Source organism: Paramormyrops kingsleyae, chromosome 7, assembly GCF_048594095.1.
Source record: "Paramormyrops kingsleyae isolate MSU_618 chromosome 7, PKINGS_0.4, whole genome shotgun sequence".
NCBI lineage: Eukaryota > Metazoa > Chordata > Actinopteri > Osteoglossiformes > Mormyridae > Paramormyrops > Paramormyrops kingsleyae.
Window position 1 is genome coordinate 14,704,407 of NC_132803.1, and position 23,066 is coordinate 14,727,472.

General features: G+C 41.9%; 1 protein-coding gene across 3 annotated transcripts in view; it reads left to right on the forward strand.

Annotated features, from left to right (window-relative positions):
* Positions 1–23,066, forward strand: part of LOC111849936 (neuropeptide FF receptor 1-like) — a 51,610-nt gene that overhangs the window by 7,282 nt on the left and 21,262 nt on the right. For all 3 annotated transcript variants that reach the window (XM_023823274.2, XM_072714358.1, XM_023823275.2), the window contains one exon: positions 1,447–1,578. In XM_023823274.2, the coding sequence (XP_023679042.2) occupies positions 1,571–1,578 (8 nt within the window). In that variant the 5' untranslated portion in view covers positions 1,447–1,570. The remainder of the gene's footprint in view (positions 1–1,446; positions 1,579–23,066) is intronic.

A 23,066-nucleotide genomic window follows, 5' to 3' on the forward strand; every position in this document is an offset into this window, starting at 1 on the left:
TTAATAAATGACTGGATTGCATTTCATATTTATAGTGCTCTATACATATCGTAGTATATTAATTAAACCGGTGTAAAAATCACATTTTCTGAATTGTAGCTACATCTTACAGTATGACAGTTTAATCGGAAAAGCGACTGGATAATTACTAAAAGCTAAGAAACACGGCGCAGAAAATCTTGCGGTTGTGTGCGTGTGCATAATTTGCGCCTTATTCTGCATCATGCATGTTAAGTCACATGCTCTGCAGTTTGTTCAAGATTTCATGTTAATTCTCAGTCACTTGTTTATGGCTGGCGTTTAATAATCACAAAACAATATTGGCCGTGCCGTGTCATTTAGAATTAAAATAGCTAAATAATGAGACGTATCTCTGTTGCATTTCCCCCTCTTTTTTTTCGTAATAAAAAGATGCCCCTCATGTTGGGACTGATTTTGAAATCCGGGAGTCTATATAAGCGGTTCTTAGTATTTTTGAAGAATATAAAACAAAAATAATGCTGATCAAGGTATATTAAAAAAAAAAACTTTTGTGTTGCGCGTCATGCGATAGTTTTGCTGTAGCACTGTATAAAAATCAAACGCCAAACAGATTTTCTTACTGTCATTTCTTCTTAACATTTTAATTAACTGCATTTATAGTCTAAAGCGGTAATAATTTGAACATTCATTTATACATTTACTGTTATTTTCAGGCTGATTTTAAGACCTACAGTAAATAAGAATATTTGTTATATTTGTTGACTTTTTATTAGAGATTCTGTTCCACTTGTGTTTTTATTTTCTTTTCTTAAACGAAAGACTAATCATTTTCTCATTTTATTGATAATGCATTTTGACATTTTCACAGGCAACTCGGCGTTTAAGTAAAAGCCGTACTTTGTACTTTGGTTTCTCTTCGTTTGTTTCCTTGTCTCAATGAATAAACACTTGTAAATTACAAAAAAAAAAATCATTGTGGTATAAAGGTAGCCTATTATGTTGCCTTTGTTGTGTAGTGATTGTGTTCATTCATTAGTTATCCCGTATTAATGTTGCCCCAGTACGGTGAAATGGAAGAGACTCAGTACAGCATGAAGTTAATTATACTATATATAAGACATACGGAGACCACAAAAAATAATCAAGAGGCTCCCAGTATTTGTGGTTTAAATTTGAGGTAAAGTACAAAGCTAGCATTTCGTAATTCGTAATACGTACTATTAAATTATCAATAGAGACACGTTAATTGAATAGTGAGGAAGCAATCATATTTGTGCATATAGTGTTGAGGGAGTTTAACTGTATGGAATAAAGGTAAGATTTATGATGACTAACAGTTAAGTAAAAGTTAAATTAACTATCTGAATGTCGACCTTCTTTAGGTGATATCTAAGGTAGTGCGTGATTTCAACCTCCCAACTGCATCCATGATAGTTTTATTCTCTTATTGGTTGATTCTGTCAGGGGGCGGAGCAGCTGACTGTTTACGCAATGAGGGCGGCCCTCCTTTCTCCACGCCTGCGCAGAGCTTGCAATCTGAGCCAAGCCAGCAGTAAGCTCTGCCTTCCCAGAGATTTCAAGAAACACCATGGACATGTAAGTCTTCCCAGAACAAAGTATCAAAATAAAGTACAACATAATGAGTGAGCAACAGTTTTACAGTTTCCCCCGAATGGAACTGTTGAAAATTTAAGATGGGTTGATCTCAATAAATCTGCCCTTCAGAAGTCATTGGAGAAAGATGCTCTCTGACAATGGATGTCAGGATTTGGCCCCTTGACCACTATGTGTTTACCCCTGCAGTATCTGTAGCATACAAAGGAGGTCCTACAAACACAATGTGTCAAGCTGCGCTTGGTGTAGCAGTAGACAGAAACGTTGTAAGTCTTTCAAGCACATATTTTTTTCATAATCCACCGTGTTCAGTTTTTTGCTGTGGGACCTGCAAGTTTATAGAACATAAAAAAATTACAAATAAGAGGAAGCCATTCGGCCCATCAAGCTTGTTTGGGGAGAACTTAACTAATAGCTTAGAGTTGTTAAAATCTTATCTAGCTCTGATTTAAAGGAACATTTAAAGGTTCCTCTGATTTAAAGGTTTTAGCTTGCGCAACACTAGTAGGAAGACTATTCCATACTCTAACTACACGCTATGTAAAGAAGTGCTTCCTCAAATTCATTTTAAAATGTTCTCCTGCTAATTTCCACTTATAGCCACGAGTTCTAGTATTTAAACTAATATTGAAGTAGCCATTTAGCTGAACAGCATCCAGGCCTTTTAGAATCTTATATACCTGGATAATGTCCCCCTTTAAGTCTCCTTTGCGCGAGGCTAAACAGATTCAGCTCAGCTAACTTCAGGGATGCTTTGTAATGCATCCCTGTCTGTCCATGCAGAAATTCCCTGGACTTCATCGCCTTGGTTTTTCTCGCATCCCATTGGACTGCCTTTGAATAGCTCGCATTCCAGAGCAGATGAGCTGTTGATGGGGAGTTTAGGTCTAATGTAGTCTGCTAGTTTCACATGGGCTCTTTGCCTTACTTGGAGCGACCCGCAGCTTTGTGTGTCTAATGCATCCAGAGCCCAGCATTAAAGGCAAGAGTAAGACAGCTTTACTTTGTAAATGGTTGGATGGTATGATCTCATTTTCTCCTTGGAGATTCAAAAAAATTGAATTATGTGATCAGAAAGTAACTTGTTCCACAGATCCTGGAAAAGACTCATAATTATTATGTGGCATGTGCTAGGTTTTTCTTGATTGTATTAACTGGACAGTTTTGACTTTTAATACAGACTGTTCCTAATTTACAACATATGCAACTTACGATGAATCTCACTTAAGACTGAAGTAAAAAAAAAAAAAATTAAAATGCATGTAAAAATACATTTTGTGCATCCGTACAGCCGGCAGAGCTGCGCCGCCTGCCGCATGCGCCACTCTGCATGTGGTCGCAGGAAGGTACTGCAGGTCTGTGGTGCGGCAGAGTGATCATCCCAGCCTGACGCGCAGCTCGTAGTCTCACCCTCCCACCTAAACGTCAGCGTGATTATCTTGTTCCGCCGGGCTGCTCGTAAGTGTAAGTGGATGTCTGTTGGGATGGAACCCAGACATAAGTCGGGGACGGCATCTACATACACTGCGCAAGAATTTACAAAAATGGACAAGTATGTACTTTTAATATCCTGGAACCGCGGCTGCACACCAAATGCAACGAGTGCAAGAACTATATGATGTACAGTATCTCGCATTCATGATGTGTCTTGTACTCATCATACTGAAAATATGCGACTGTAAGGTTATGGAATCTCATGCTGTAAGTCAAAACAATTAAAAAAATCAGGGAAATAAAGCCATAAAGAAAGACACTCAGGACTGTGGTCTCGCCCCTCAAGTAATCACTGACTTGATTGCTTAGTGACAACCTGGTCAGCAAATCAAGAATCAGTAGAATTGGGCACAATGACAGCGTGCATGACAGAATATTTGTTTATTTAAGGACAATATGTTTTTGTTATTCTCACCAGTAAAAGGTTGCTACCTGAGGAACGTGTTATTATTTTCTGCCTGATTATTCATTTCATCTGCATATTTACTCTGAACAATAACCCAAATTCACTGAACTGTGACCTGTGAACTGAACTGAACCATGAAAATCTGTACTGTAGCCTAAATAATACTAATAAAGGGCTGTTACATTTTGTTTGCTTGATTATCAAATTTGCTGGATTTTTTTTAGGTTAAATCGCATCACTTCTAATGGCCAATGATGTGGAGTCTAACTTTTGTTGCCATAAGGGGTGTGGGGGAGTGACATGATTCCAATGGCCTGGAGTGATGGGGGCCCTAAAAAATTTGCAATATAATTGGATTGTTCTGGGTTGGGGGCCCAATGTGATATGCATTCATGGGGCCCACAATCTCTACAGTTGTTTCTGGCTGCAGGGAAAGTCTGCTTGTTCCATATCAATGCTCAGGATAAGTCCTTATTTTCATATTACTTTGTGTACCCCAATGTAGTGGGGAAATACTACTCTGACATGGTGTTTCTGTGACTCAATAACATAAAAAACAAAGCATTTTCTTTCTCTGAAAATCTCAGTTGATTGTTTATCTCCTCCTTCCTGGATTGTGGCTTTGCCGAAATAGCTAAGGATTGCAGGCGGTGATTCGGGGGACACAGTAATGCTGACGCTGACATAAGGGTCCCCTGCAGAAACGTATTTGTGGCAAAAGTACCACAACCGCTTGCAGACAGACAAAACTATTATTTGAGCAGTATGAAGCTGTACAGATTTGGACAAAAGCCAATTTTCTAGTAGGCTGGACAACACTGATTGCCTGAGATCCATCATCGCCCCCGACCAGTTTGTTTGTGTTAGTCCCCTCTTGGATGACAATGAAAAATGAGGGACCATAGATTTGGGCCCAGGACACGAGGCCTGATGTCACAAGGGCAGCCAGAGTTGGTGTTCAAAGGGCTTCTCTTCTGGAACTAGCACTGCCGCTCAGGCCTGGGGCTGCACGTTGCTGATGTCCCATTAAGCAATATACTCATCCAGGTCTGCTTTGGAGATTTATCTAGCTTTTTAAATGCCTTCGTTTTTTAATCTGTATTGTACTTTAGCCAGATAAATAAAACCAGTTTCACCTAAGAAGAGAACTAGAGGCTCTCTGTTTGGTGGCTCCGTCCATCTTGCATGGTGTTTTATCTACTGGATGCCTTCAGATAGAATCATTCTTACTTCTCTTGATTTCAATAATGTTTACACTAGCATTAATCATATCATATGTCATAGAAAGACTAAGCCAAGGTGCCAAGGCATATCTATTAGAACAAGATTCAGCAGGTTAAGTGTCTCTTTCCCATAAAATCTATTTTCTGAATGTTTTTCTAAATATTATTATACTCATGAGACATGGGGTCAGAAGAATGTTATCCTGTGAAAATGAGTCCACTGAAATATAATATATGTTACTGCTACATTTGCCCTCTCAGTTTCAGTGTGTTATTTTGCTAGAAAATTCTTAGTGCAGTTGTGTTTGTTTGTGTGTTAAGCATGTGTGGGGAAAAACAGGGTCAAAATGCACTTTTTCCTCTCTTTGTAAACTTGTCGTTTGCAGTTTTTCATGCCATTAATGACTTGTCACATGTCCCTTATAAAAGTGAAAAGTACAAAAGTAGAAATGTCACCCTTTCAGAGACTCCAACATGGGCTTCCTTGTAAGCGAGTTGCGTGTTGCTTGTATGTCAAGGCACACATGCATCTGTCCTAGACAGGCAGTCAAGCTCGTTCCTCAGTGAACAAAAGAGCTGAAACAGTGGCCTCCTCTGAATGAAAGACTATCGGGTGGGTAGAATTCAGTGCCAGGAAGTTGAGTGTGTAATGCAGTGACTTGCTGCTCTGGCTATCTAGTCTGGATGAGTGGTTTTGGGTTGATTATCCCTTCAGGCAGGGATTTTACACCACGTGGTAATAACACCCAGTTCATCATGCCCAGCAAACGCATTTCTGTAATGAAACTGTGTTTGAGAATCTCATGCTTTGAGGAATATAAGAACTTGTTTGAAGATTGTTTAGTCCGTGTAGATCCTCGCTAATGTGATTATTAGACGTCTTGTCATACTGGCATTTCTTTTTTCTTTCCAGTGTTCATCCTAGACCCTGACCCACCAAAACAATTGCTCTCTTTCCATTGGTGTGGGAGCGGGGGGCGGGGGGGGGGGGGGTACAACCTAATAATTAAAATATAAAGCAATAAATATTAAATGGTACACGCCCATCTCCCCTCCCCCCAAGTTTCCTACGTTCCTGTCTCTTTCTGTACTGGGGGCCGCTCCTTGCAGTTGTGTAGCACTACACTGCATAAACATCTGTGCCCTGATTTTTCCTGCATGTTGACAAAATGTCCTTCTGGTCCTTGACTGGAGTAAACCTGCAAGCTGTTAAATGTGCCGGTCACTGCCTTCTCTTTGAGGGGAGAACCTTGAAGATATATAGCTTGACTTGAATCTATTGTGATGTAGCATAAACTGTTGTCCGCCTGCTCTGTGGACAGTGTAATTCCCCGCACATAAGCTTACATATTAGCTGCCCTTTTACACCTTCTCTGTACCTCTGCCAGCAGCGAGCCACCCAATCTGAGAGACCCAGACCCCACCCAGGCCAGCAGCGAGCCACCCAATCTGAGAGACCCAGACCCCACCCAGGCCAGCAGCGAGCCACCCAATCTGAGAGACCCAGACCCCACCCAGGCCAGCAGCGAGCCACCCAATCTGAGAGACCCAGACCCCACCCAGGCCAGCAGCGAGCCACCCAATCTGAGAGACCCAGACCCCACCCAGGCCAGCAGCGAGCCACCCAATCTGAGAGACCCAGACCCCACCCAGGCCAGCAGCGAGCCACCCAATCTGAGAGACCCAGACCCCACCCAGGCCAGCAGCGAGCCACCCAATCTGAGAGAGCCAGACCCCACCCAGGCCAGCAGCGAGCCACCCAATCTGAGAGACCCAGACCCCACCCAGGCCAGCAGCGAGCCACCCAATCTGAGAGACCCAGACCCCACCCAGGCCAGCAGCGAGCCAACCAATCTGAGAGACCCAGACCCCACCCAGGCCAGCAGCGAGCCACCCAATCTGAGAGACCCAGACCCCACCCAGGCCAGCAGCGAGCCACCCAATCTGAGAGAGCCAGACCCCACCCAGGCCAGCAGCGAGCCACCCAATCTGAGAGAGCCAGACCCCACCCAGGCCAGCAGCGAGCCACCCAATCTGAGAGACCCAGACCCCACCCAGGCCAGCAGTGAGCCACCCAATCTGAGAGACCCAGACCCCACCCAGGCCAGCAGTGAGCCACCCAGTCTGGGAGACCCAGACCCCACTCAGGCCAGCAGAGAGCCACCCAGTCTGAGTACCATACTGCGTAAGATCCTTGGTCTGCCTGGTGTTTGCTGGCCAGCAAGGCCAGTACATTGTGGCTCAGGTAGCTAAGAGGAGTGGGTCATGGAAGGGGGTGAAGTCAAGGAGTAACAATGGGTCAGCAGAGTGAGTAACAGCTTACAGTGAGTAGTGGTAACTGGCTTATAGTGCTGATCATAGTGGTGTTCAAAATTATAGAAATTATATTCCCATTTGACATTGTTTTTCTACGAAACCCCCTGCCCTTGCTACACCCACTGATAAATACCTACTTGCCGTCATTCAGTTTTCTTGAAGGAATGCAGAGTCAAGCAAAATAGGCAGGTTCCATGTGCTGGCATCTGCGATCGTGTGGGCCTGTTTATCAGAGTGTGCCAGCTCGTTCAGTCAGTGTGTCATTATACAGAAAATACTGCCTTAAGCCTAGTTACGTACATGTCTGCATGTCGTTACGGTCTGAGCTCAGACTTTTGCATGCATACAACATTTGTCTGTATACGCAGACAGTTGTGGTTGGTGCACGCGTACTGCGATGATATTTCACCAGACTAGCAGACCGTTGATTCTTCGCACATGCAGTGGACACACCAAAAAGTCATCTAGACCCAAAATCTGGGCTGCAGCTGCAGAGACTCCTGAAGGCAAGATTTACGTGCAGCATTTACAGACCAAAAAGACACACGTAACAGTGGAGTATCGGCTGGGCTTTACGCTTCAGCAGACCTTTCTTATTGCAGGAGAATATTTCTCTGTCCCGCTGAAGTGACAGCCATGTGAATAATATTGGTCATTACCTGCTCTTATCTGTGATAGGACCTAATGCAAAACAAACTTGAATCTGGAATAAACAATGTTGCCTTAAGCTTATAAGAAATCCTTTTGAAGATAAGTCTTTGCTTTTCTTCATGAAGTCTTATTGTTGTTGTAGAGAGTGTGTGAAAGTGTGGTTTTTATATATGTTGCTTTGTAGTGATTAGTGTATGTGTAGATGTAACTATATGCGTGTGTGCATGCGTGAGTGCACGCGTGTGTGCATGCATGAGTGCATGCGTGTAGTGGAACAGCTGTACTTGTTTTTGCTAGATCATCTCTACAGGCATGAAAGAATTTGTGGTTTGTCCCCAGAAACAAATTACTGTAGGTTGCTTTTCCACCACTGTGTATTAATTTCAGTATTTAACACAGTATTAACACTTTGTGCTCATGTTGCACATTGTCTTTCTATGTCTTTTTATTGGACAGGTTCAGCATGTGATCATCGAGAGGAAGAAAAAAAAATGACCTAAACTCTAACAGAGGCTACAATTATCCTGCACCATGGTTAAACTATGGTTACATTGGCGCTGCCTATTCAGCATCTTGCCGTTTTAAAAATGAAAAGCTATATCTGACTAATTGCTTTAGATTTGTAAAATTTTGGGATAAAAGGTGTTTAGTGTTGCCTAGTTAATAACGACAATGCAAGTCCGGTGGTACACTACAAAATGGAAAGAAAAATTGCTTGATGTTTGAGAATGTCGTGTTTCAGAGCATAACATTTCTCAAGCATAAGATAAACTGTGTTTCTGACATACTATAAAGCTAAATAAAACATCTCTGAAGTTTTCCACTGCTGGGGAATTTTACATTGGACTAAAACTGTAAACAGGCATAACAAACAAAGCTTAGTGCAAGGCATATGATTGGCATTGACTAAAATGTTCAAGTGCATCCGCATATGTGATGTCAGGCGTCGCAAAGAACATACTGTGTCAGACAGGACTAGACTTTAAGCGTATAGACACACAGCCCATACAGTATCAGTCAAAAGTCTGGACACACTTACCCATAGATTTCTTTGTACTATTCTCAACATTTTGGAATAACTATAAAAACATCAAAACTATAAAATAACGCAAATATAATTATGTACTGACCGAAAAAGTATTTGAAAAAGTAATTTGCTGGGAGGTGAGGCAGCTCTGTGGGTTGGAACTCAGAAGGTTGCCGGTTCAAATCCCTGGGTTGGCAGAGTGATCCCACCATTGGGCCCTTGAGCAAGACCTTTAACCCCAGTTGGTCCAGGGACTGACTGACCCCACTGTCTCCTCTAACCAGTTCCATGAGGTGGCCTACTGGGATGCTTCTCCAGATGTCCTGAAGGAGGTCCCACATATATGCTGAGCACTCATTGGCCACTTTTCCTTCACGATCTGGTCAAACTCCTCCAAAACCTTTTCTCCTATGTTTAGGTTAGGTGACGAGGTCACGTGATGCGACACTCTGTCACTCTCCTACTGTATATGGCACATGACTTTGCTTTACCACAAATAGATTTAGCCTGTGTTCAATATAAAATACAGTGTACAAAAAACAGATAAAAGGAATTCAGGAATACAGAATGATAGTTGTTTTTCTGATTTTTTAGCCATATACTGGGGTTCGGAAAATAACATAAATGCTGCGCTATAGATTTGTCAGCTGCGAAAATTGTGGCAAAGTGATTGAATTTGTCAAGGGAATATGTCTCAGACTATGACAGCATATGCCAAACGGGGACAACCTGCATCTAACTGAGAAACCCAAAGGGCACCTCTTAGGGGTTATTAACCTCATGATTACTCTGTGGCTGTTTAACAGCTGAGGAATATTAGGCTGTTTTACGGGACGGGGGGCACCTTTTGGTGCAAGCACTGTTGATGCCCCCATATTCCAATGTTCTCGTGCACACCACTAAAGAAATGAACGGTTTACGAACAAGATGAAATCACGTATCCTCCACGGCTTTCCCAATCACCAGGTCGAAACATAACGGAGCTGCCATGGGTTCCTGTTACTGTTCCTTAAAGTTCTGGAAGCTTTTCTTGAACGATTGTCAAACATACTTCTAAACACAGTTCAGGACTTGTACAGCAGCATTCCTATAAGGGCTGAAGCTGTTCCGAAGGCGAATAGTGTCTCCACTCCTTGTTCATATAATGTTAGGTGTTTCTGTGATTTTTGTCCACCCTCTGTATAATATAAATCACTGTGGCTATGGAAGATGGATGAGTGTAACATCAATATAATATTTAAAGTTTTGCAAAAAGAGGGGGTAATCAAAAGGGAATGCTTGGCACAGATGTTTTTATAAAAGTAATACTGTAGAAGTTTAACAAAACAAACAATGTTATACCAACCCCAAGTCATTTATTTTCATGTCAAGACATATATTTAGACTACATGCTTAATTATAGCTTTGGATTACAGAAGAGACTGGGGAACAACATTTCTGTGAGCTAATACTGAGGACAAAACCAGAAAAGATTGTTATTTTATACTTTGACTCTTCATTTTTGAAGAACTGCATCTCCTCCATGTCATGTTAATGATTTGCCAAAGACTGAAGGTACTCCGCACTGCCCTGCTGGGAGAAGAGAGCGGGAGACCTAGACAGTCCAGCCTTTGCCTGTTCTCCGTTTGCTAAAGAGGCCAGTTTGTGTCATGCCAAAGCAGTGTAACTCTTACCTTAACTTTCCCATGTGCTAAATAGTGTCCTAGCATATAGACCAGATCCTTCAAATTTCTACATGACTCAGCTTCTCAGAGGACCAGCCAATGGAAACAAATTGGACTGTTTTTGAGTGGAATGTGAAGAACCAATAAACACTGTGTTTCTCCGGAGTTTAACTGCATTCAGGACAGAACGGCTTTAATATTACTGTGCAGTTTTTCGGACAATCTTGGTTTTAGAGTAGATCCATCCCAGTCTGGATTTTAAAAGGTGATTCCAAGCTAGTCACATTTTTGTCCATATTAACGTGCTCCTCAAAGCAACAGCAGTTCTTTCCCATTTTGTTTCCATGCACCCCCATCCACATGCTACACCATTGGGCAAATCTGGCCTGGTCTTCGTCAGTTGCAACCACGGCTGCAATACTGGGGGCTGTAGAAAAATACCTGCAGATCTGTAGGCATTTTTAATCCTAGACGCAACCAGCAACATGGAAACCAGCTGCAATTTAGTTCTTGAGGCTTCTCTCTGTCACAGAGAACCACGTACCAGGAAGCAGACGTGCCCTGTGGGACATACCATCTTCTATAGTATTGCTTTGGTAAATGTCACCACTGGTTGCTGCTACTGTGGAAAGTACGCAACACTCTATCATGAGGAGGTTGAAGATCTAGGGTATAACCATATGGTTCTTGATTTCTGTCTCAAATTGAAGATTCACAGTTTTATCCTAGAAGTTTGGCACTTCACTTAAATTGCTTCCATAAATATTCAGCTATATGTTTTGCAAAGTATTGTAAGCTGTGCACGTTGATTTGGATTATAGGGTTGCCTGGCAAAGTGAATTATAGTAACAACTGGCAGATGCTGAAAACCAGTGAAGGTCGGATAAGGTTTACCATTTGTTATTCAGTAATTTCAGTAAACCAAAGAACCAGGTGCGGGCCCTTAATATGGGAGGGGCATCCATTTCCCTGGATTCCTGTGATTTCTCAGTCATCACTGCACCCAGCGTACAGCCCGGATCGGATTTCCTCATTTGGCACCAGGAAATTGTCCAGTTTTCTCACAACTCGTGATGCGATGGGTGTCTAATTGCTATGGAGTGTATATGCATTGTGGTCGAGTTGTCAGATGTGGCTTTCGCTGAGCCTGCACTGGGGACAGGTGTCCCTGGGGTCAGTCAGGGCTTATAAACAGCTAGTGGTGGAAAACTGAACTTCTGAGAATTTTGTTAAATTTGAATTGTTGGTCCGACATGATTCTCATGATCTCTGTTGTGACAAAGAGTTTCTCTGTGACACTGGATGTTTGTAATTTGCTTGTTCCTTATACTGGAAAGCAAGCGCACTGGTATTCCAGCTTCTTATTTTATTACTTGTTCACAGCATATGGAATGTATGGTTGCAGTACTGGCATGTCACTGCTATGTGCATGAAATAGGGAAAGTGCAGGGTGTTTGTGTTGATCATAACCATTGGCTCTTCAGCATTGCCTTTTTATCGCAGGTGTTGGGTTGATAAACGTTCTCGGTGAGTGAGTGGGTTTACCAAGAGTTTCAAATATGTTAACTCTCGGAAAATGTCCAAACGAATGTCTGATTCTCTCTGGAAGACTTTGTAAGATGACATATGACCACATGTCTTTAAGCTTTTCGTGATGATACAATTCTCAAACAAAAAGAGGGTATTGAATGAGTAGGCGGAGCTGAGATGCTCAGGGCCATGTGACCTTGGGGGGGGGGGGGGGCGGCTGCAAAGTGTGTCTGTATCTGCACTCAGTCTGTAGAGGCTCTCGCACACATGGGTGGGGCTGTCCATCAACACTCATGCAGTTGGTTGGTTAATCCCTTTATTCAGCTGTTTTATATAGAATTGATGTGGTTAAACACCTTTTGAGTAAGGATGTTCATAATAGAAATTTGCTTGGGGGGTAGGTTTATTCTTAAACCTGCCTTAAAGCCCACAGTGTTGTTTTTTAAGTTTAATGCTGTGTCTGGTGTTTTCTTCCGTTAAATTGTTGTAACAAGGCTGTCATAATTTAACTGTCAGTACTGTAGGTCTTTTGGTTGAACCTTTTTGTGTGGTTATGGCTGCCGTTCATTCCAAACTCGTGTTTCCTGTGAAGAGTCACCCATCACTGTGGCTGAACTGCTGTTTCAGCCTGAGGCCAGACAAACCCAATGGAAAAAAGACAAATGGAGCAGAAGTACTCAGGTTAGCAGCTACTGGGGGTGATTAATGCCCAGACCTGGTGTTTGTTTCTGCCTGCCCAGGGCTTCTAGCGGTGGGCCCCAGGGGGAGAGGAATGATGGCCGGGATACAGAAAGAGGCCCTGAAATATGGCACTACCACATACTGCAACTTTAAGAGAAAGGCCTTGATGTTTATTAGTTATTACAACAGAATACCACTAACATCACAGATGTTTTGGCTTGATAAAGGGTGAGAAAGCTAATGTAAACATGTGACTGAAGTCCTTTCTGCTCCATAGTGCTTCTATTGATGTCACCTAAAAAGGTACAGTACTGTGCCAAAGTCTTAGACAAAAAAAATGTTTGAATGATCTTCCCGTTGGTGTAAAACTATGATGATACGTCTGTCAAGATGTCAGCTGACCCATTTCAAAACCTCTCCTAAAAGTAACTGTCTAATACACCCATGTATTTTTACTCAGACACTACCCCACCTCATTTGGCTAATCAATGCCTCATTTAGTTAACTAATTAAGTTAATTAACTGAGCTGGTGATGAAATTTGACGTGTACATACAGAATGCCTGAGGTTTCAATGAGGAGAGGCTTGGTAACCAAAGCGGAGTTCATCTAGCCATCCAGCAAGACATCAGTACGTTTTTGGGAAACATAAGAGATTTGTTATTTTTATTGTGCAACTTCATTTGAATACGTTCTGTTACATTTGTTGTTTTCTTCTGAGTAAATATACACTCAGTACCCAGATAAACAGCCGTAGACATTCTTTGACTGCCTAAGACTTGTACGTTACAACTTACTTCTGTGAAGAGGTTCTCTGTTGAGGCATCGACTGTCGTCTAAGAGGGAGGAGTGTGGGAGATTAGCAAAGCCGAGGGTGGTCTTCCTGGATCTCCAACGAGCAAAACTCTTAACACCGCCGACAGGTTTGCTGTTGACTGACATGTTGGGGTCATTGGTTGGGGGGTAGAGGGCAGTCAGACCATCTGATAAACAGCTGGAAGTTCAGCTTGTGGGAGGGCAAGCTCTCGGTAAAGTCATCCATACAGAATGGAGTAGTCCTTTGATGAGGAATTGCCAGGCTAAAGCCTGTGGCTGTTCCTTTACTGCCATCTTGTGTACATAGTGAGTACTGCATTATTTTCTTCTATTCCATTTTATAGAATGCCTTTGTCGTTTTACATGGAACTAATACTCTCCTAGGCAAAAAAGGAATCTGTAGATCAACACACTGCCACATTTATTAGGCCCTTTGGATAAAAGCGACATAGAAGAGCCAATCGGTGAACAGCCTTAGCCAGTGTTAAGAGCATTCTCAAGGTCCTTACATGTATTTTGAGTGTATTTTTTACATTTTTGTACTGCTGACTTTAAAATGTAAAGCTCCTATTCTTTGTCATTTTTAAATGGTTATTCTATTATGCAATGTCCACATGTTTAATCATTAATCATAATTTCACATCTCTAATTTTAAATATACTGTGCTTTGCTGAAGCTTTCTTACTGCACTGTTGAAGGGTATTTCTGAAGTACTGGGTGCACTGGATGAATAGTGTAAATGAGGGCTGCAATCCCCAGGATTCTGGATTCATTTGACACACACACACCAGTCAAAAGTTTTTGCACACCACAGGTTATTTTGGAAACTTTCAGTTATTTTTTACATAATCCTCGCAGTAAAATAGATTAAGATAATTGAATGCTGAACAAGTGCATGTTAACAGAGGGCTGTCTTTTTTCTAACCCTAGTAGTTTCTAGCTGCAGAGACTGTGCAGTGTATCACATTGCGAGAACTGCAGCGCTATGCAGTGCGCAGTTATACCACAAACAGAATGAACTCATCTGACCTGACGCCCATCATCGCATAATGCAGCTGCTCTCTTAGCATTGCTGTCTGTGACCTCACTACCATTTCATGATAGCAGCCAGCAGAGCAAGATGACCAATTTGATTCATGCAAATTTGTCCTTTTTAATACTTGATCTGCTTTGTGTGCGTTTTTATAATCAAACTTGAAATTAGCTGAGCAGTTTACCAGTGATGGGGAATAGAGTGGGCATGGTGGCTAGCAGTTACCGCAAACCTCTGGAGACTAGGTTGAAGTCTCCGCCTTGGCTCTATGTGCGTGGAGTTTGCATGTTCTTCCTGTGTTGTCTGGATTCTCTGGTCTCCTGCCACAGTCCAACAACATGGCAACATGCCAAATTCCCCGTAGGTGTGAATAGTGTGTGTTCCCTGCCATAGGGTGGTGCCCCGTCCTGGGTTGTTCCCTGCCTTGCACCCATAGCTTCTGGGACAGGCTCCAGACCCCCACAACCCTGTTGGCCCAAGTGGCTATGGAAGATGAATGGGAAGTGCAGCTCTTGGTAAGCTGACCTTGGATTTGTGCCAGGGACTGAAGTAAGATGCAGCAAAAGATGTGAGGAGAACAGAGAGGTCTGGACACAGGGTAGGAGAGGGACCAGCCATGAGGTTAAGACACACTGGATACTCAGCTCTGATTGGCTGGTTTACAGTGGAGCACTGCGATGGCTCATACAGAACCAACACATCCAACACATCCACCACATAATGATGTTTTTGTCAAGGATGGACCGCATTTACGGCAGTGGTCCTGTAAGATTGTAAGGGAGATGAAAAATTCCAATGGCCTAGTGATGTCATAGTGCAACACCTTTCTCACGTTTGTGGTAATTCTGTTGTAAACAAACCTTCTGTGCTGCCAGTCGTGTAACAGTATAGCACATTAGTTGTGTGGGTTACTTGATAATGATAAACAATTGCTATTGGTTTATGTATTTATTATACTGTACATTTTATTGATATTTTACAGTTTCTGCTTTGCCACACACAACTGTAATTCTCCCACTTCAGCCTGTGCACAGCGATAGCATAGTCGTAGCTCTGTTTTTAGCATTGTAACAACAACATTGAAATTATTATTTCGTCATGCAAGTTTTATCAAGAACTCAAGCAAGCTGAGCAGTTCGTAAATGCATTGTTTGTAATGAATTTGGGCTTTTGCTTTCAATTTTCATGACTTAAGTTTTGATTCAATATTTGTTAAGCTAAGCAAAAGTAAGCCACAGGCAGTACAGAAGCCTCTTGTCAATGTCAGTATCACAGACTTTGCAATGTTGTTTACTACTCCCCTGCATTTCCCAAAAGCATAGTCGCTAACAATGTTAGCAACTTACATACTTGGAACATACCATGCAACTAAATAGGCGCTTTTGCAAAATGTACCCCTGAATTGGATTTACTTATTTAGCCTACTAGTAATAAATAACCTCACATTAATGGCTGTAAGTATATAATTATATTATTTCCTTGGCTGGTGCACCAGTGGAAACTGTGCATGCATGTCCTTCTGGAGAAGAAATATATGTTGCAGGTTGTGCAGGCCCACTGGGCTTGTGTATGTTAAGTATGGGGGTGTAGTTAGGACTGCTATCTAACAGTCTAGGACAGGGGTCTGAGCCCCAATCCTGCAAACCTTAGTTCTTTCCCGGTTCCCCCACACCTGACTAAACTCAAGAAATGGCTGGTAATTAGCGGTGATGTTGAATCTGGTGTGTTAAATCAGGGGAATCTTAAAAATGTGCAGGGCTGGGATGTATGAGGGCATACTCGCACTAGGTCTGTTTGCCTTGTGCCGTGCCCAAGCACGATTTCACCCCCCTCCCCGCTCCCCCACTGGTTTGCACTCACATTGTACTTGACAGTCTTAGCCCAAGCATACTTTTGTCATCACCATGCAACTTTGTGTTGAAGAAAACAAAAGGCAGTGGGGGCTGCATCCTTCAGAGGTTGCATTCGGAGACCGAATGCGTCACAGTGGAGCAACCAAGATTCGTTGCGCGGACCTTCGAAGGACACAGCCAACAAAGGCTACGTAGTCCGCGTCCTTTGATGGATGCAACCAAATTCGAACACAAAGGTGTAGCCTCTGTTGGCTGCATCCGCCGAAGGACAAACAGAAAGTGTCAAATGGGATGGTCTGGCCTACGAATAATTTCCTGTCTGCGTCACCAGCTGTTCCCACCCTTACCCCTTAAGTCAAGAAGCACCCCAGCTGTTACCTTGCCAAGACACACCTACTTTATGTCTGAGCAATGAATCTTGGGTAATGTTGGGCTGCGAAGGATCACTCGGGTGCATCCTTTGCGGAGCAGGAAAAGGGGGGTGTATTTCTAGACCGCATGGGGAGTGGATGTGGAGATAGTTCGGGATATAAATGGACTGTAAGCTGGACTGGACTAAGAACTCACTTGCCACCTATAAGAAGTGTCAGAGTAGGTTGCAGCCTACGCAGACTACGATCATTTGGAGTCTGCAACACCATGTTGCGTCTGCTCTATGAGTCTGTGGTAGCCAGCGCCATTTTCTATGCTGTTGTATGCTGGGAAGGCAGCATGAATGTAGCTGATGCCAAGAGACTCCAACTGATTGAGAAAGCTGGCCCTGTTGTAGGAGAGGAACTTGACACCTTGGAGATTGTGGCAGAGAGGAGAATGTCGTCTAGACTGCAGTATGTTATGGACGACGTCGATCATCCACTATACAATGACTCAACAGAGAATTACCTTTAGCTGTAGATTAACCAGTATGGAATGTTCCACTGAATGCCACAGACGGTCCTTCCTCCAAACGGCCATGAGACTGAATAGCTCCTCCTCTCATAAATCGTCACCCAGACAATAAGCTGTCCTGACTGTCCCTCATGTCCTCTAAATGTGCAATACCTTTGTCACGGTCGGGCAGAAGGCGATCCGGGAAGCAGGGATACGGAGCCAGGAAGTAGGGCAAACGGGGTTTATTCAGGCAGAATCCACAAGACGGGGAAGACTGACTCAGACGAGGACTAAATACAACAGACAAGCTATGGGTAACGAGCCACAGGTGAGAACAATCAGGGAGAAACAGGAGGTAATGAGGTGGGCGTGGCACACATTAGGAGCGGACGGAGCGGGGCGTGACAACCTTTTAAGTATATGCAATATATTATAATATTATAATGGTTAAATGTACGTTACGTGCAATACAATATTATTATAATTATCATTATTATTATTATGTATAATAACATTTTACCAATGTGCAATATTACTTATGTAAACATCATGGCCTATATAATACTATTATGTGTAATATATGAGTATGGATACTCTTGACTTGACTCATCTTCACACAGTATTGTATTTTTTTGGTCCCTGCCTTTTGTACCTTTTCCTGCCTTCTGAGCCATTGTAACATAAACAATTTCCTCCTGGATTAATGAAGTTTTCTGCTTCTGATATACTAAATACATATATAAAATATAATATTTATACATTACAGTTGGTGCCTGAACTCAGTCACACATAAATTAGGTATTCCAGTTCACTTAAGTTCCAGGTTTTTGGACTATGGGAGGAAAGAGGATGATCCGCTGTAAGCCCACGCATACATGGGGAGAAAATTCCAAACACACAAAACGGCTGAGTGTGGCAACAGCCTGCACAATGCTATGCACATGCAGCTGTGACATCAGGAGGACTGAGATTAATCGGCTGGATTGAACCCGTCAATAAGTTAAAACATTTTTATTCTGTCAAAGGAAGCAAAACTTTTGAATTTTGCAATTTCACTAATGGTTCCTTTCAACATTACATATATGTTTGGAAAAATTAGTCTAAAATGTACCACTGCTGACTTTGCCTAAGCTCTGCATGCACTCACCAAGCCAATCATAAGCATTCTTACACTTGCTGTTTTACTCACATATAGACAGCATGGCTCATTTGTGAGAAATCGAATGAAAATGTGCGATGGGAAGAAAAACAAACAATAACTGGTCACCAAAAGACCTTGGTCTTCTGATGTATGGAAATAAGTTAAGTTCTATTTGGCTCCAGTTAATTTAACTAAAATTTTCAGCTTGTTTTCTAGATATCTCAATTTATTGCAAAAATTTCAAATATCACAACGTGAACATTTTCTAGCATTGTTCAGCCCCACTCAGCACACACAATACGCTTACAAAAAAATAATTTAAGGTTATGTACCACATTGTCTAGGATGATGCAGCTAAGTGGGGGGGGGGGGGGTTAGCCTTTATTTCAGGTGCGGTTATTTTGAGATGCGGGAATCGTGACAAGTAAATTGAGCAAGAGGATTTGCTAGGCTACTCCAAAAGGCTGAAGAACACATAGCTTATTGTTATCTATGGCTAACCTTGCATTATTGTGTCTCAAACCTGAAAGTCTTCTGTATGTCTGCATTTCCTTTCACTTCTAATGTGAAGTACGTCCACACAGTGACTTTCGTTCAATATCTGGACCCTCATCTGCTATGCTCCTTCTTCATTACACTATGTTGATGAGCAATTGAGAAGGCAAACTTTATATCGATGCTTTTTCGGGAAATCCAGTTTAATCGATTGTACAGTGGTGATTGTACACCAGGATTGTGTAGGATCCTCTTGGGGCATGTTCATTTATAATGGAAAAATAAAATTAGATGTAACAATGCAGCTGAGATACAAAAGACACAATAGCCTTTAGTCTGCCTTTGAGACAATGCCTGGAGTGCAGTGCACATTTAAGCCTGGCTCCACCCTTCCCAGTTAGTTAGTTGCCTCCAGCTTTTAGGAAAATGTTTCACTTTTGAATGACAAAATCCATATAAAGATTTCAGTTGTTTTTCCCTAGACTCAAGTTCCTCGGTCCTGCACTTTTGGGAAATGCACTGGAATAAATGGTTTGAAGTAATTAATTACTAATTAGTTTAAGCCAGAGAAATGGGTTGAAATGAAAAACTCACTCAGTCCTCTAGAGGCTCGGTGTCATTTCAGTCTTTATCAGGACTAAGTAATTAAGATCACTGGTTATAGTACTTATATGGCCAACAAGTAGAGGTATAGATTTCTGTGCATTTAAATTACTTACTAGACTTGTTGAAATATGGATTTTAAAGAATAGACACGAGGCTGGCTGCTCTCTCCTTGAAATGAGTAATCTATATTTTTTGGTTGAAGAGGATTCCAGGAAACACTTCAATAGGTAAACAATTTGTGACATCACTCTTTGTATTGTATTTTGTTGCCATCTAAACTAAAGGTTAACAAGAAAAAAAAAGGAATGATACTGGCTTTCTTGCTCTGGGCATAATTAAATTCATCATTGCGGTCTGATTAGGTTCCATATACCTGATAATTAAAACAAGAGAAACAATCTGTGTGTTGATTTCCATACTCATCTCTGTTTTTCTACAGATTAACTGCATAGATTGTATTTTATGCATGGAAAATTAGTCAATTAGTCAACTGGGCAACAGGCAGGTCTCAGCAAACTGCCGCCACACCGGATGCTGTGACCCCACACTGCATCCCGAAAGCCTGACAGTGCCCCTCTCAGACTGACCTTTTACACAGTGCATTTGGATATCACAAATCAGCTTGACTGTCTGAATATCACCAATATTCTGATTCTTTGGCTTAATATTACCTTTTAGTTTAAGGTACAGAACTGGTACAAACAATATTAATCTACCCCCAATGGTATAGAAATGTTCCTCATAGTCCATTTCTGTATACTAAAAGGTACATAGCCTTGAGGGTACAGCCCCAGTGGCAAGCAAAGGTACAAATTGGTACTCTTTTTTTCTGACAGAGCACTAGTGTACTAATAGTGACTATATTATTTGAATTAATTCTCTGTATGAGTTATGTCGAATTTGATTTTGTTTGTATACTAAACAAAAAGGAATGATTTGGATTTGAAACATGAAGCTGAATTGCAGTGAATTCCTACAGGTCAGTCAGAATTTAGACACAGAGGTTCTCAAAGGATGCAAAAGCCATCTTGTGAACATAGTAAGTCTGAAAGTATGGATCTTTTTCAGACTCCCGGGAATAAGTCAATGGTTCTCAAAGTGTGCAAATTGGCATGGAAAATGTGCAATAAATGAATAGGTGTAGATTCAGGGTTACATGTCACGACTCAGAGCATTCGGGTAAAAACACATTTATTGGCTTTCACATTTCCTGTTGAACTATCCAGTATTTCTGGAAATTGTAGAGGTGGGGGGGGGTGGGGGGGGAGGGGGGGGGGAGCAGATGGAGCTGTCTGTGGAATACATTGTTGTTGTTCTGACAACATCGTCAGTTATACAGTACACTCTGATTACAGTTAAAGGTCAAGGTTTGCCGTCTTTGTGAGACCATAGCATAGATATATATCTCAATGAAGCCCCAAGACTGCTCAAGTTCCACAACTGCCTGTGTTGCCTTCAGCCCAGCCATCTCTGCAGATCCATGGCAACAGCAACCGCTCTGTCGCTCCCATGCCACTGCACAGCCTGTCTGTTTAACAGCCCTTCATGCTGATCCTTTCCACAGAATTGACTCTTCTCTGGTTCCCTCGCAAATGATGAGAATTGGTTGTAAGAAGAGCCCTCGAGGCACATACATAGCCAAGTCAAGCCTGGTCACGACCTTGTAAAACAGTCTTTGGGATGGTTTAATATTCAGTTTAACAAATCAGTGTTTTCAGCTCACACCACTCAACAAAACTGACCAGTACCCTCGTATACGCCGCATCATCCCCGTGTCTGATACATCCAACTACAATATATAAACAATAATACGATTAATCGTCAAATTAATCGGCAGATAACTTGATTATTAAAAATAATCGATAATGACAGCTGTACATGGAGATTGAGTACTTCTCATTCGGATTAGCTGTAACTAAACTGGCAATGTTACTTCATTTATATGAAATTTGTTCGGGTTGGAAAGGTATGTATAAAGTCATTTGCAATTAAAGACAAATTTATTCAAACTATCAATTTTTCTGGATAAAAAGATTACATAACATTGAATCTTCCAATCCTAAACCAACCCGAATTACCTCCAGCCGACAGCAATTCCATGAATGAGAGACCTGCAAAAAGTACATATCGAAAACCTGGAATGCCAGTCCACAGTAGCAGCACGGAAGTGGAGTGAAGCAGCTGAAGTTCAACAACATACTTCAATATCCAGCTCTCAGGATCTTAGTCAGCAAACTAACCTGAAAAGCCACAGAATACATCACAAGAATTAGCCTTTCTGAGCATAAGAATAATTGAATTAGTTGAATTAGTTACTTAGTGTACCCAGGATGCTGAATTTTGGGCCCCATGAAAGCATATCATATTGGTCCCCCAACCCAGACCAATCCAATCATGTTCCAGATATTTTAGGGCCCCTGTTGCTCAGTGGCCCTTAGAATCCTCCTTACACTATAGCGCCCCTGTGTGTAACTAAATAATTATTCAATTCAGAGCTGAAAACTCTAACAGCTAATAATGGTCTTTCTTGGTCGCTCTATCTGTATTTCCCCATTTCTGTTTGGCAAAGAAATTTATGAGCAGAAACACTTTATGGATTTTTATGTGTGTATTGGGGTATTTATCTGGCTCTTTATTTACTTGGCATTTTGCTTAAAATCACCGCTAGTAGGACCACTGATATTTTTTTCATTGTTTTAATTATATTTTAGTAAGATTATCAGTGCACACTGGCATACACTTAATATCTATCCATCCATCAAACATCTGGAGGTGTAGCAACACTCTTGCTCCCAGAGCTTCAATGCCTCCTACCATATCTGGCAGCTTAAGTAGACTTTTTCCCTTGCCAATAAATAGACACAGGACAATATACAGCAATCAACTCATACTAATCATTCTTCTAAGGTGCCCTGCACATCACAACCATGAATCGAAGCATTACTGCTTATTTTAAATGTCCTGTCAGATATGGACAAGCCAAGTCCATCAATTGTTAGTATTTTTTTCCTGACAGTGTGACACACCAAATGATGAAATCCACTTACACATTCTATTAACTTTAAAATGACCACTTTCTTTATATGGTGAATTTGTAACTGAAGTATTGCCTCGGTCAATGAAGGGACGTGATCCTTTTCATTCATCTCTTTCATGTTTTATTTGGCAAACAGCTATGTCCTCACTATGCACCTGTCAAGGCAAGTGGTGGTGGGTGGGGGGTCTGCTATTGATTGCAGAGAAATTATGCGCATTCACTCTTCAGACATCCCATTGATTTCCACTATTCATGTTTTAAAGACTTTCATAAATTTCACAGTAATTTTCTACCCACACATTTATTAAACACCCGTCTCTTTTCAGGGTGTGATTTGCTGCTTTGCCGTCAGTGTAGTCCACTGGTGTTCTGTTTTTTTTTTTGAACAAACAACATGATGCAACACATAAAAAAAGTAACGACGGCGAAAACTTTCATGAATGTGGCCAAACGTATAAGCTATTTTTAGGGGGGAAAATACGATAAATGTTAATGTCTGAACAAAGTGGAGGGGTGTGAAACTGCCTGCGGGGGAAGAGGCAGGTGACTGGAGGTGCTCTAAGTGAGGGAGTGCTTACGGGAGAGGTCTATAAGCGAAGCCACCATAAGCCTGACTGACTGCAGGCAG